We start from the raw sequence: 13997 nt of genomic DNA, 5'->3' as shown, positions 1-13997 counted from the left end.
TCGCTACAAAGAAGATTAAAATACAGGCTTGTTTAATTTTTTCCGGAAATATTTCTAATGTCTATGCTTCAATACAAGAGAACAAACATTAGTGTCTATAACTCTCATTTTAATATTGAAAAAACTTTCGCCTTGTACTGGATTAATGAGATTTTTTTTTTATTTACTTGTTTTAAAGACTGGTACCTTCACTTCAGGAAAATGTCTGCGGCTGCATAAAGAATGAATATAGACAGGTTTTAACCGTTTTATTATCGAAGAGCAAACGAGAGTGAGTCGCTATCATGAAGTTGAAGGAGGTTTTCTCGCGAGCACGTAGTGATACTTCACTCCGACTTCCACTTTGGTCTCTGCCGAGGTCACCCCCATGACGGACATCAGCCTGAAGAAACGTATCAATAAATGTCATTATTTGGATGATAGAATATTTTATCGTCATAGGCATGTGTCACCTCTGACTGACGTCCCGGGACAGTGACACAGCCTTCTGAGGGTCTTCCTTCAGCAGGGCCTGGTAGCTGGAGAAACTCTCCACTAGTCCGATGTAGCTGCTCAGAGAGATCCGTCTTCTCACCCACACAACCTCGCGCCTCCATCACAAAACAACGTCATGAGTTTGACGAACGGACGACGACCTTGAAAAGTGACTCACCATTGTTTCTCGGGATACGGTGTCGACGAATACGCCTCTATATACTTGTCGATGTTATTGTTGAGGTGAGGACTCCAGTACGAGGAGAGAGATGCGTAAAACTGAAGAGGAAAAAAAATTAATTCATTATCTTAAAACTGTTGTTTAATTAATGTTATTCAAATATAAAAATACTGCAAATAAGGGGTGTGAGGAAAAATTGATACACTTCAATATCGTGATATTCTTTCGCAATATTGTATCGATATTCAACAGCACTGCATATATTGTTATTTTTTCAATAATATTTTACTTTTATCATTGTTCCTTTAAGGTTTACATTTCAATGATGTGTGTATAAAATAAAATAATACAATTTTTTTCTTCCACAGCTAAAGGAACAATACAATTCTGCGAAATCCCGAACATGACTGTGGACGAGAGGATACAGTTGACTACAGCTATTTATAAAGATGATGTTTGGACATATTTTGGTTTCAAAACAAATGAAAGCATTTACGACTTCGTCAAGAGTCATGTGGTCTGTAAATTCTGCAACACCAGAGTCAAGTACTGGACAATACTACACATATATCCTTGTTACTACAGAAATGCAATATATCCAATTATTGACTCTAAATCGTGAACCGATCGCCAGATTCTTGACAATACTCACCCCTAATCCAATTAATTCTTAAAATAAATAAACAAAAAAAAAAAGTATTTTCAATGAGAATTCATTACTGTACAGTGGATACTAACTTGTGCGTTGGCATTAAGGAATTAAACGGCAATCCAGGATTTCAAAAAGATGCAGTTCATCAAGTGTCCACTTGAGGCTGGTGCCAAAAAGTAATGTCTGGATCGAATAACATAGTTTTCTATCAGCACAGTGATCATTTCCCATTTTTGTTTTTGTGGATTTTTCTTAAGTTTTCATTCACTGGTTGACTTTATTGATTAGGTGCATATTAGCCTCGAGCTAAACGTAAACGGTTTCATCAGCCAATCACGAGTCGGTCTGCCCTGGCTCCGCCCCTTGACCTGAATCTGGCTAAACCAGAAGACTTAATTTCCAAGATGGTAGCGGCAACGAAAAAAGCAGTGGTTCAGTAACAGACGGGTAGACATCATAGATATGACTTTCATATCCTATACAGTCTGTGTTCAGGACCCAAAAGTGGTTCAATGGTTAAAAGAAAAACATTAAATCTTTAGGGGAAATTAAAACCGTTAGACCAAAGGTCTTTCCTTATTTACCACTAATAACTTCGACCAAGGAGAACAGACGGTAACTATGGAACGACACTTGTTTCCAGAATGTATTTTCTTGATTTTGGTTTGTCAGTACTGGGAGGTGGTATGTTCCAAAGCCGGACTGGTAAGAAAGTGTTCGGACATGATTTGAATGTTGCTTTAAGAAGTGAAATGAAGGAAGATTCAAGAAATCAACACCTCTTTGCAGACTTGGTTGAGGGACACCAGGCAACAGCCCGGGAAGCTGAGCTCCATGTCATTCGTGGTGAAGTTCAGAAGAGCCAAACAACCTCCCGGTTTCAGAACTCTGTCGACCTCCCGAAGAAAGCGAGGTCGGTCGAACCAGTGAAACGCCGATATCGAAGACACCAGGTCCACCGAGCCGTCTGCGAACATCAGCACTTCGGCCGCGCTCTCCCTAAGAAACGACTTTATCACTGCATCTACGACTTCTTTGTTCTTGACTCACTTGTAGGTGATGTTCGCTCCTCCTGAGTGTCTCCGAGCCATTTCTATCTGTGCAAGACTCACGTCTGTCCCCACCACCGACTCGAAGTGTTTGGCCAGAACCACCGTGCCTTGACCGGATCCACAGCCGACGTCCACCGCAAGCTCCAGGGGTTGACGTTTCTAAAAGAAAATTTGGTAAAACTAAAATACATTTACTTGACATCATGACTGCCGTGAAGTTTAAAGATTTGTTTGGTTCGTTTCAGATCTGGAAAATGTGAAGATATTCAAAACTGTTAAAAACTGTGAAATTGAAGCTTCAGTTCACACTTCATTGTTTGTTTACCGTCAGTAAACATTGAGAGCTTTACATATTTGTTGAAGTAGTTAAAGATAGCTTTTGTTTATTGCCTAAACACGAGTTGCAGGAGGGATTTTTTTTATTTGTCTTAGTTTTTTTCTAAACAAAAGAAGTTAAATTACTAACATCACAAAAATCTATGAATCTTTGAAGATATTTTATATTATTTATGGCAATTTTGTGGAAGTACTGTGACTTTAACAAGGTTGTTTTTTTTGGCAAAGAAAATCTTTAACTAGAGATACAGAGGTAAACATGTATTTATTTAAAATATTTACTTGTGAAAGTAAGCGTTTTCTTGTGTGGCCAAAGTTACCAACTTATAAGAAATGTGTTTTTGTTTCATGTTTTTTTACGACAATAACATACTTTGAACCAAAATTTAACAAACAAATTGAAAATATTTTTCAACATAACAAAACCACCAACATTTCTACCTTTTTAGTCATTTTCACCAAGATCATGGACGATATACTACAACTGGAAACTCCCACATTAGCTACAATCACATTAATACATTTTGAAAAAGGTGCTTTGGGATTGTTTTTGTTAACGAATGAAGGACGGGTTTATTTTTAATAGAATTTGTAATTTTTATAAAATAATCCGGGTTTCTTTTCGAAATATTTCTGTTTGGTGTTTTTTTTATGAATATATATTACAATAATATACATTTATAAAGCACCAATCTAGTAGTAAAAGCAGAAAACAAACATGATTATTTTAAAAAGAAACTCTCTCACACATTCGCACAAAGTCTCTAAAAGCAAGGAGGCACAAACATAGAGAACACCATCGTCTGCATACAATCGAACATACAAAGATGCCAATGCTTGTACTTCGCGGGTCTTATCTCAATGGAGTATTTTGCTTGTGCGGCTGAACACATGACAGAAGGAAATTTGAATCCCAAGCTTACACACAATCATCAGATCAGCCAAATCATTGAAGGAGCCAAGGTCACAAGCAGGCAAATCCCCAAAAATAATTTGGTTCATTTCACTTTTTGCTGCTTAACCTCACCACCCTAAAAATATATATATAATAGATATAGAAAACCGGGTTGTTGCTTTTATTTACTGTAATTCAAATGAAAGGAAGTTATCTTAAAGTTTCACAGTCCGCGTATAAAGAACAAATTAACGTACTGTGGACTTATCAAGACTAGGTTTACCATTACAGCCCTAACCCTAACCCATTATAATCTGTTTTTAGTAAAGACAACTAACAGAAAGGGATTGAAATATTGAATGTTTGGTTATAACTTGATTAAATGTGTGTAAAATAAGATAAGATATTCCTTTATTAGTCCCACAGTTTGTCTATTTTACATACACACATACAATTTTTATTCGCTAATATTTTTTAAAAAAAAGTACACTTTGAAGATCTCGAGTGAAATATCACATTTATAATGTCTTATATTAACTTTTTATTTTAATTTTATTAAACTATAACAGGAACTTTTTTTTAATAAAATCATGTATTACGTCTATAATGGAGTACATGTTGTTGGCTGAAATGAGTGGAAAAACTAGCTCTTGTGTCAGACTAAAAATAATAATTTTAAAAAGAGTTTGTGGGTTTTGTTTGAATTTAAATTAACTGTATCTAATTGTCTTTATGTCCAGTGTTGAAACGGCTGAGAAATAAAAGTCAAGATTTTTTTTCTTGCATTGGCACCCTGTTGTAGATCGTGATACTGTAGTAACAAGGATATATGTGTAGTAGTGTCGAGTACTTGACTCTGGTGTTGCAGAATTTACAGACCACATGACTCTTGACGAAGTCGGAACTGCTTTTATTTGTTTTCAAACCAAAATGTGTCCAAACATCAGCTTTAAAAGCTGCTGGAGTCACTGTATCCTCTCATCCTCAGTCATTGTCAGGTTTTAGCAGGATTTTAATGATCATTTAGCTGAGGACAGAGGACCGAATGACTGCTGCCATCTAGCCTCTGGAAGTTGAATTGCTACACGAAAATGAACAAACAACGTGAATATTTGGACGTTAATTGTAAAAAATTGAATTATTTTTTATTTTTCATAACAAACATTTTTAACTCCAAACCAAAAAACTAATATTTACAGCACAAACACACACTTTCAGCACACACAATACAATTAAAGGTATTAACCAAGACAGTATTTGTACTTGGATCTCACATCGCTTCTAACTGAAAACTTGAGAAACCGAAATACTAAAAGAAAAAGTTTACCTTTTCTTCCAAGAACTGAACCGCATTTTCGATCAGCTCCGACGGAGAGATCCGATGCTTCCAGTACGACTCGGCGTGTTCCTTCTCCTCGAACATACGGAACGCCATCGCTCGAGCGTGTTTGAAGCTTCACGAGATTTGAACCTTCAACCAGACAAAGGTTCCTGCGTCTCCGACTCTCGCTCTCGCAATCCAGCCTTTATCTCAGGAGGCTTCGTCGCCCAATGTTGACTTTGTTGAAGCCCTTTGAGGAGGTTTACGACCAGTTTAGACGTTTATTTTTACTTTGTTTACCAACAGTAAACATCAACAGCTTCAAATATTTGTCGAAGTAGTTAAAGATAACTTTTGTTTATTGCCTAATCACGTGTTGCAGGAGGGATTTATTTTTATTTATCTTCCTTTTTTTAATGAAAAAAATGAATTAAATCACCGACAGATTAAAAATCTATGAATCCTTGACGTTTTTTCATAGTATTTATGGACATTTTGTGAAAGTACTGTGACTTTAACCAGGTTTTTTTGGCAAAAACAATATTTAACAAGAGTCTATTCAGAGGTAAACATGTATTTATTTGTAATATTTACTTTTGAAAGTAACAGTTTCCTTGTGTAGCCAAAGTCACCAAGTTGTCAGAAATGTGTTTTTGTTTCATGTTTGTTTACGAGCAACAACAATAAAAACACTTTTAACTAAAATTTTAAAACAAATTGCAAGTATTTTTCAACTAAACAAAACCACATCAACCACCAACCTCAGGAAAAGAGAATTCACCGACACAACATTTCTATCTTGATTATTTTATTATTTTATTGTTAAAGGACAACAATGTGCTTTTTAACACGTTTTTTTGTTTGTTTGTTTGTTTCTCCAATATGTCTGAGACCATGGTTGTTAACAGGAACTAGTGGAACAAGTGCAACATTTGATTGAGTGGAAGAAGAAATCTAATATATTTTATCGATTACAAAGTTCGACATTTAAACAGTTTTTTCTTTTGTCGAAACAATCATCCAAAAAGAAAAACAAACAAATACTGACTCAAAAAACTATACATTACAAAAAAACAAATGAAAAAGTTGCGGTCTTTTCGCATTCGTTGTAGACAGTGCCCTCTAGCGGTGGATTGGATAACTGGATGTCACCAAGAGTCGATCTCGACAGTAGATTAAAGAGAGAAAGAAACACTATTGGTCCACGACCCTGATAACAAAGGAACATTTAAGGTATGTTATTGTCATCTAAAGTGACTTTACTGACATTAAAATTAGGCTAAAACATTTACATCTTAAAATGATTTAAAATATTTGTAAATAAGAAATACTCTATGAATAACATTCTATGAATTAATGAATATTTAGTTGTTATATTTCTTGATGTCAAGGTTTATTTTTCTTGTGGTTTACTGGCGAACATGTAGAAATACTTCACACCGACGAGCACTTCTGTGTCTGGAGACGAAACCTTCATGATGGACATCAACCTGGAAAAAGAGGATCGTTTTTATTGTATTTGCTGTCGGGTGTTTTTTCACTCCGTAAATATTCTGAGTCAAAATTAATATTAATATTTTTATGTTTATTTCAACAGACTCAGAATCGAAATTGGGACTTTATAGCGGCTGGAAATATTCTTATAAAAAGAAAAATAATAATAAAATGGTAAATATTTGATTTAAAATATTTGATTAATTATGATATAAAAAAATCACATTAGGCTCCTAAATGTACAATTGTTGAAATTAAAAACTATTTATTAAAAACATTCCATATCACCTGACGAGGATTTGTGGCAGCAGAAAATTTAAAATAAATGGAAATCTTAGGAAAAAAGTGTGATTTAAAAAAATATGACGGTTAAATCATGATGAAATAGAAAAGTTAAAAAATAAAATAAATGGAACAAAATATTGTAAGTAATTATAATTATAAAAACAAACAAAAAAAAAGATCTAATTGGAAAAAATATCGTTTTTACTAGTGATGAAGCTTCATGAGGCAGTGTCATTATCTTCAGAGTCCACTAGATGGCGTCTCTGCACTATTTTCCTTTGTTTTGAACAACCGTTCTAATGAAACATCACTTTTTAAACTGATGGCGCCACCTACTGACCTCTGAACAACATGACACATATTTCATAAACACAAAAACTCAACGTGTGTGTAAAAACTCGATTTAATTATTTTGTTATCAATGTATTTATTTATTTGTTGTTTCATTTATTTACCTTCTCTCAATCGAAATATTTTTCACAATCCAGGTCACGTATTAAAATAAAGCCAAAGTCTTAAATGTTGTGCTGCTAAATCCACTTATCTTATCTTGGCGTCATTCTTTTTAGCAAACATGTTCGAACCGAAACGAAAACAACGTTTGATTTTAATTGCTAAAGTTAATAATCTCCTTATCTTATCTTAAACCTCAGCATCTTCACAGGTCGATAGATCAACATGAACATTTATTTTCCATCATTTTAAATCCATGAAAGTGTCCTCACATTTAATGAGAGTTTTTTAAGTCCAAATCTGTCCCTCATATCGACATTTAAGATACAATTACGTGGACTCACCTGTGGCTGATGTCCCGGGACAGAGACTCCGCCTTCTCCGGGTCTTCTCTCAGCAGAGCCTGGTAACTGGAGAAACTCTCCACGAATCCCATGTAGCCCGAGAGCGGCATCGACCTCCTCACCCAGAAACTGTCCTCCCTGACCAGGAAATATTGATGGAAGAAGTACAAGTAGAACCAGATCCTCGATGAAGTATTTTTGTTGTCAAATATCTCACCACTCTTTCTCAGGATAAGGGATGGACTCGTAGGCTCCGCGGTACAAGTCTATGGTTTTCTCTCCCAGGTGAGAACTTCTGTACGGTCGCAGACCTGCGTAGAACTGAGGCGTCCAAGAATAATTTAAAACACGTGTAGATCTAGTCTGTAGGACTCTGTAGGATCTCATCATCTTCAATAATAATACGTTTCATCAGCCAAACACAGGATTAAGCAAAAAGGGTTAAATTATATCTGGATTTTTATCAATTACAATGGTTTTCTACTTAGTATTATGTGGTTCTAACTGCAAATTCAAAGTGAAGCAATAACAGACTAGCATCAGATACTCATCAGTGACATACAACATCTAAGTTTGTGTTCCAACAATAACAGGTAAAGGCTCCTAAAATCATAGTTTTATTTTACAGATCAATGGTTTGCAATGGGTTTAACAGAACATATAGACAGACAAAAATATTTATGAGTCTTTAAATATTAGATTAAAATCTCTGTTTTCAGAAAAAAATTGTATAAATGTTTTTTTTGTTTTTTTCAACTTAGCAACACAATTTAAATTTCCTGATAATCAAAATTGTTGTGTATAAATGACAATTACTGTAAAATAAAAATATTGCAATAAAAATCCCTAATACAATATATCCATCCATTCGTCTGTCCGTCCATCCATCCAACCATCCATCCATCCATCAGTCTGTCCATCCATCCATCCATCCATCCATCCATCCATCCATCAGTCCGTCCATCCATCCATCCATCCATCCATCCATCCATCCATCCATCCATCAGTCCGTCCATCCATCCATCCATCCATCCATCCAACCATCCATCCATCCATCAGTCCGTCCATCCATCCATCCATCCATCCATCCATCCATCCATCCATCCATCCATCCATCCATCAGTCCGTCCATCCATCCATCAGTCCGTCCATCCATCCATCAGTCCGTCCGTCCGTCCGCTGTCCATCCATCAGTCCGTCCGTCCGTCCGTCCGTCCGTCCGCTGTCCATCCATCAGTCCGTCCGTCCGTCCATCCATCAGTCCGTCCGTCCGTCCGCTGTCCATCCATCAGTCCGTCCGTCCGTCCGTCCATCCATCAGTCCGTCCGTCCGTCCGTCCGTCCATCCATCAGTCCGTCCATCAGTCCGTCCGTCCGTCCGTCCGTCCGTCCGTCCGTCCATCAGTCCGTCCGTCCGTCCGTCCATCCATCAGTCAGTCCGTCCGTCCGTCCGTCCATCCATCAGTCCGTCCATCAGTCCGTCCATCAGTCCGTCCATCAGTCCGTCCGTCCGTCCGTCCATCCGTCCATCCATCAGTCAGTCCGTCCGTCCGTCCGTCCGTCCGTCCATCCATCAGTCCGTCCATCAGTCCGTCCATCAGTCCGTCCGTCCGTCCGTCCGTCCATCAGTCCGTCCGTCCATCCGTCCGTCCGTCTGTCCATCAGTCCGTCCGTCCGTCCATCCGTCCATCCATCAGTCAGTCCGTCCGTCCGTCCGTCCATCCATCAGTCCGTCCATCAGTCCGTCCGTCCATCAGTCCGTCCGTCCGTCCGTCCATCCGTCCATCCATCCATCAGTCCGTCCGTCCGTCCGTCCGCTGTCCATCCATCAGTCCGTCCGTCCGTCCATCCATCAGTCCGTCCATCAGTCCGTCCGTCCGTCCGTCAGTCCGTCCGTCCGTCCATCAGTCCGTCCGTCCGTCCGTCCGTCCGTCCATCAGTCCGTCCGTCCGTCCGTCCATCCGTCCATCCATCAGTCCATCCGTCCGTCCGTCCGTCCATCCATCAGTCCGTCCATCAGTCCGTCCATCAGTCCGTCCATCAGTCCATCCGTCCGTCCGTCCGTCCATCCATCAGTCCGTCCATCAGTCCGTCCATCAGTCCGTCCGTCCGTCCGTCCGTCCGTCCATCAGTCCGTCCGTCCGTCCGTCCGTCCGTCCATCCATCAGTCCGTCCATCAGTCCGTCCATCAGTCCGTCCATCAGTCCGTCCGTCCGTCCGTCCATCAGTCCGTCCATCAGTCCGTCCGTCCGTCCGTCTATCAGTCCGTCCTTCCGCTGTCCATCCATCAGTCCTTCCGTCCGTCCATCCGCTGTCCATCCATCAGTCCGTCCGTCCGTCCGCTGTCCATCCATCAGTCCGTCCGTCCGTGAACACTTGATCAAAATCTGACCTGTCTGTCTGTCTGTCCATCCATCAGTCCGTCCATCAGTCCATCCATCAGTCCGTCCATCAGTCCATCCGTCCGTCCGTCCGTCCATCCATCAGTCCGTTCATCAGTCCGTCCATCAGTCCGTCCATCCGTCCGTCCGTCCATCCATCAGTCCGTCCATCAGTCCGTCCGTCCGTCCGTCCATCAGTCCGTCCTTCCGCTGTCCATCCATCAGTCCTTCCGTCCGTCCATCCGCTGTCCATCCATCAGTCCGTCCGTCCGTGAACACTTGATCAAAATCTGACCTGTCTGTCTGTCTGTCTGTCTGTCTGTCTGTCTGTCTATCCAACCATTCAACCATCCATCTATCCATTCAAGTATCTATCTATCCCTGTATTGAATAGTTATCTCGTAATAATATTTATATTAATAATAATCAATTTACTTGATTATTTATCAATTCAGTTATTTAACCTTTTTCCTGCACGTTTCTAATCTAAATTCAATTTTAATTTTGGGGGATTTTCAGGTTGTTTCCCTGTGAATTTTTTCTTAGTTTATGTGTTTTTCTACTTTCTTAAATTATTACTCTAATCTAACTCTTCATCTAAACGTCATAATTAAATCCATATAAATAATAATGATCTTTGTTATCCGATTGAGACTGAGGGCCACAGAAAGTCATCTTGTGACTCTTGAAATAGGTAGGTAGGTAGCATTGAAGTGGTGTGAGCACCTCCTTGCAAACTTGGTTGAGGCTCGTTGTGCAGCACTGGTCGTAACTCAGCTCCATGTCGAGGGTGTAGTTCAGCAGAGCCAGACACCCGCGAGGCTTCAGGACCCTGTCGGCCTCCTGGAGGAAACGCCGGCGGTCGAACCAGTGGAAGGAAGACATGGCCGTGACCAGGTCCGCCGAGCCGTCTGGGAAAGGCAAGTCTTCGGCCAAACACTCTCTGAAGAGACGAAATAAAAACAAGATTTTAAGATTTTAAGATTTTGATTTCACCGCTGGACTCACTTGTACGAGACGTTTTCCTCTTTGCAGTGATGCAGAGCCAAGTCCAGCTGAGACCGACTCACATCCGTGCCCACCACAGAACCGAAGTGCTGAGCCAGCAGCACGGTTCCCTGACCCGACCCACAGCCCACATCCAGGGCCAGGTCCAAGGGTCGCCCTCTCTGGCGAGACATCAATATACATCACAACATACAGTCGTAACTCGTTTTACTACAAGGGTCACGTTCACGAAAAATAGTGAGCATTTAATTTGTTACTTTAAAATATCATCAACCATTTTATAAATGATCAGGTTGATTTCATAACATATAGAATCGTCAGTGTTTTAAATCAGATAAGAAACAATAGATAATGGACGTCAAAAATACCAGCAAAACTGGAATTTGCTTGTGAAGGAAAAACACAAATATATTTAAGAAAAAAATATGAATGTATGTTTTCTATGGTCCGCGTCTTAGATTTTGCTAAAATGTCCTCAGACCGAACTGAAATATAGACCAAATTTCTTAAAGTGTAAAAGTGTATACAATATAAGTTCGAAAAAACAAACAAAAAAATAAATATTATACATTTTTTGCTGGTGTAAATTAAAAACATTCATTTGAACGTGAAAACTCAACATACCATATGAAGTGGTAACCTTCTTCTCAGTATCAGTAAACTGGAACAAACTCCTAATGCTTTGCCGCCCAGCCAACCAATCATAGATTTGTCATCCCTTTCACTTTGTTCTTTTTATTTGCACCTTGTCATCCTTTTAACTTTGTTCTTTTTATTTGCGCTTTGTCATCATTCACATTGTTCTTTTTATTTGCACTTTGTTATCCCTTTCACTTTGTTCTTTTTATTTGCACTTTGTTATCCCTTTCACTTTGTTCTTTTTATTTGCACTATGTCATCCCTTTCACTTATTCTTTTTATTTGCACTTTGTCATCCCTTTCACTTTGTTCTTTTTATTTGCACTTTGTCATCCCTTTCACTTTGTTCTTTTTATTTGCACTATGTCATCCCTTTCACCTTGTTCTTTTTATTTGAACTTCGTCATCCCTTTCACTTTGTTATTTTTATTTGCACCTTGTCATCCCTTTCACTTTGTTCTTTTTATTTGCACTATGTCATCCCTTTCACTTTGTTCTTTTTATTTGCACTATGTCATCCCTTTACTTTGTTCTTTTTATTTGCACTTTGTCATCCCTTTCACTTTGTTCTTTTTATTTGCACTATGTCATCCCTTTCACCTTGTTCTTTTTATTTGAACTTCGTCATCCCTTTCACCTTGTTCTTTTTATTTGAACTTCGTCATCCCTTTCACTTTGTTCTTTTTATTTGCACCTTCTCATCCCTTTCACTTTGTTCTTTTTATTTGAACTTCGTCATCCCTTTCACTTTGTTCTTTTTATTTGCACTATGTCATCCCTTTCACCTTGTTCTTTTTATTTGAACTTCGTCATCCCTTTCACTTTGTTCTTTTTATTTGCACTATGTCATCCCTTTCACCTTGTTCTTTTTATTTGAACTTCGTCATCCCTTTCACTTTGTTCTTTTTATTTGCACCTTGTCATCCCTTTCACTTTGTTCTTTTTATTTGCACCTTGTCGTCCCTTTCACTTTGTTCTTTTTATTTCCACTTTGTTCTTGTTTTTACGAAACTATCGTCTGCTGTGAACTGGAAACCCAATTTCCTCGAAGGAGATCTCCAGAGGGATTAATAAAATCAATCTAATCCAATCTAATCTAATCTATTTGGATGTTTCTAAGTGTGTCTATTTACTTTTACAGATTACATTACTACAGATTTATGTTTTTTTGTAGGTTTTTAGGTATGATTTATTAATATGCCATTCAATGGCAATGCCACACATTTTAATTCAATTCATTGTATTAAATTAATCTCTTTATTATTATTAGATTTTTATTTTCTGTAATTCCACGTCAACAAATCCGTTTCGCTCTCAACGCTGGCAATAACAAGTTTTTCCGATTCTGAACCATCGCTTGAAGTCGGAAAACACTGACCTGTTTCTCCACAAAGTCGACGATCCGTCGGATGAGCTCGTCGGACGGCGAGACGCGGAACCTCCAGTAGGACTCGGCGTGATCCTTGTCTTCGAACAGACGATGAGCCATGATCAGGTTCTGTGTGTGAGCGGCTGAAAGAAATGTGAGGAACAATGAGGGGCTCAGGAGCAACAGGGGTCTCTTCACTTCCTCTGCACTCACTGAGCTTCATAATGAGATTTTAAAGCCACAGTTGCACTCGATGCCTTTGGAAAAACAAAAGTTCTGAGCGAGTGAAGCAAGTGTCGAAAAACACACTGAATATTTGAGGACTTAAATAAAGTGACTCGACCAGTTACGACCTGTTCGGTTACTTGTTACAAAAGTTGCTTTTTGAAGAAAATGATTCATCGATGACTCTATATTCCTAATATATAATATTTTAACAATATCCTGAACATAAACTCAAACTATAAATGTATTACTCTAGTACAGTGTGTCCGACTTCTTGTAGGTTTGCTTAGTTAGGAGACAAATAAAGAAAAACAAATACAAATAACTCATAAACACGATAAAGGATGATATCAAAAATATATATTTGAAAAGAGAAAATAGAGGAGAGAAGAAAGTAAAATAAGATGAGATAACTTTATTAACAATTGACAATAACAACTTGTTGTATTGTTGTAGAAAGGAGTCGGTAACTTACTTCATCCACTTTATTCAAAGGCAGATGGATCAACATGTGAACGTAGTCTAGCAGTAGCATGTAGCATGCATATCAATCTTCATCACTCTTGCTTCATCTCCACATCATTCATTCACTAGCGCCTATAGTGTTCAGGCGGAAACACTACAAATCCCCTTTAATAAGCAAACATTTTCACAAGAACATTGTACATTCACCATTGTGTTAATTGAACTCTGCAAAACTCAAGAGCATTAAAGGACTCCAACTATAACTAACACACAAAGTCCTTAGTCCACACCGGTACTCTTCTGAACCTGACTGGTCTCTCCTGTGATGTGGATGTCTCCCTTTGTGGTGAATGTGGTGGTATATTCAGAGAGTCCAAAGGTATAAGTTCTCCATCAGTTTCCTTCTCCTGAAGAGAAACAGGTG

General features: G+C 38.7%; 2 protein-coding genes across 2 annotated transcripts; both read right to left on the bottom strand.

The window, feature by feature from the left end:
• Positions 1 to 282: 282 nt before the first annotated feature.
• On the bottom strand, positions 283 to 5025 carry LOC148068106 (putative methyltransferase DDB_G0268948). The gene is made up of 6 exons (XM_087804566.1): positions 4918 to 5025; positions 2358 to 2518; positions 2087 to 2306; positions 653 to 753; positions 453 to 590; positions 283 to 382 (listed from the first exon to the last, which is right to left on the bottom strand). Exons 1-6 carry the CDS (start codon positions 5023 to 5025, stop codon positions 283 to 285), a joined length of 828 nt encoding a protein of 275 aa, XP_087660692.1.
• Positions 5026 to 5899: 874 nt separating this feature from the next.
• Positions 5900 to 13003, bottom strand: LOC148068105 (putative methyltransferase DDB_G0268948). The gene is made up of 6 exons (XM_087804081.1): positions 12893 to 13003; positions 10876 to 11036; positions 10594 to 10810; positions 7705 to 7808; positions 7488 to 7625; positions 5900 to 6401 (listed from the first exon to the last, which is right to left on the bottom strand). Exons 1-6 carry the CDS (start codon positions 13001 to 13003, stop codon positions 6305 to 6307), a joined length of 828 nt encoding a protein of 275 aa, XP_087660207.1. The 3' UTR covers positions 5900 to 6304.
• Between the last annotated feature and the right edge of the window lie 994 nt (positions 13004 to 13997).

The sequence above is a fragment of the Callionymus lyra genome, chromosome 12 (assembly GCF_982586985.1).
Source record: "Callionymus lyra chromosome 12, fCalLyr1.hap1.1, whole genome shotgun sequence".
Lineage (NCBI taxonomy): Eukaryota > Metazoa > Chordata > Actinopteri > Syngnathiformes > Callionymidae > Callionymus > Callionymus lyra.
This window is presented reverse-complemented; position numbering and strand designations above follow the sequence as displayed.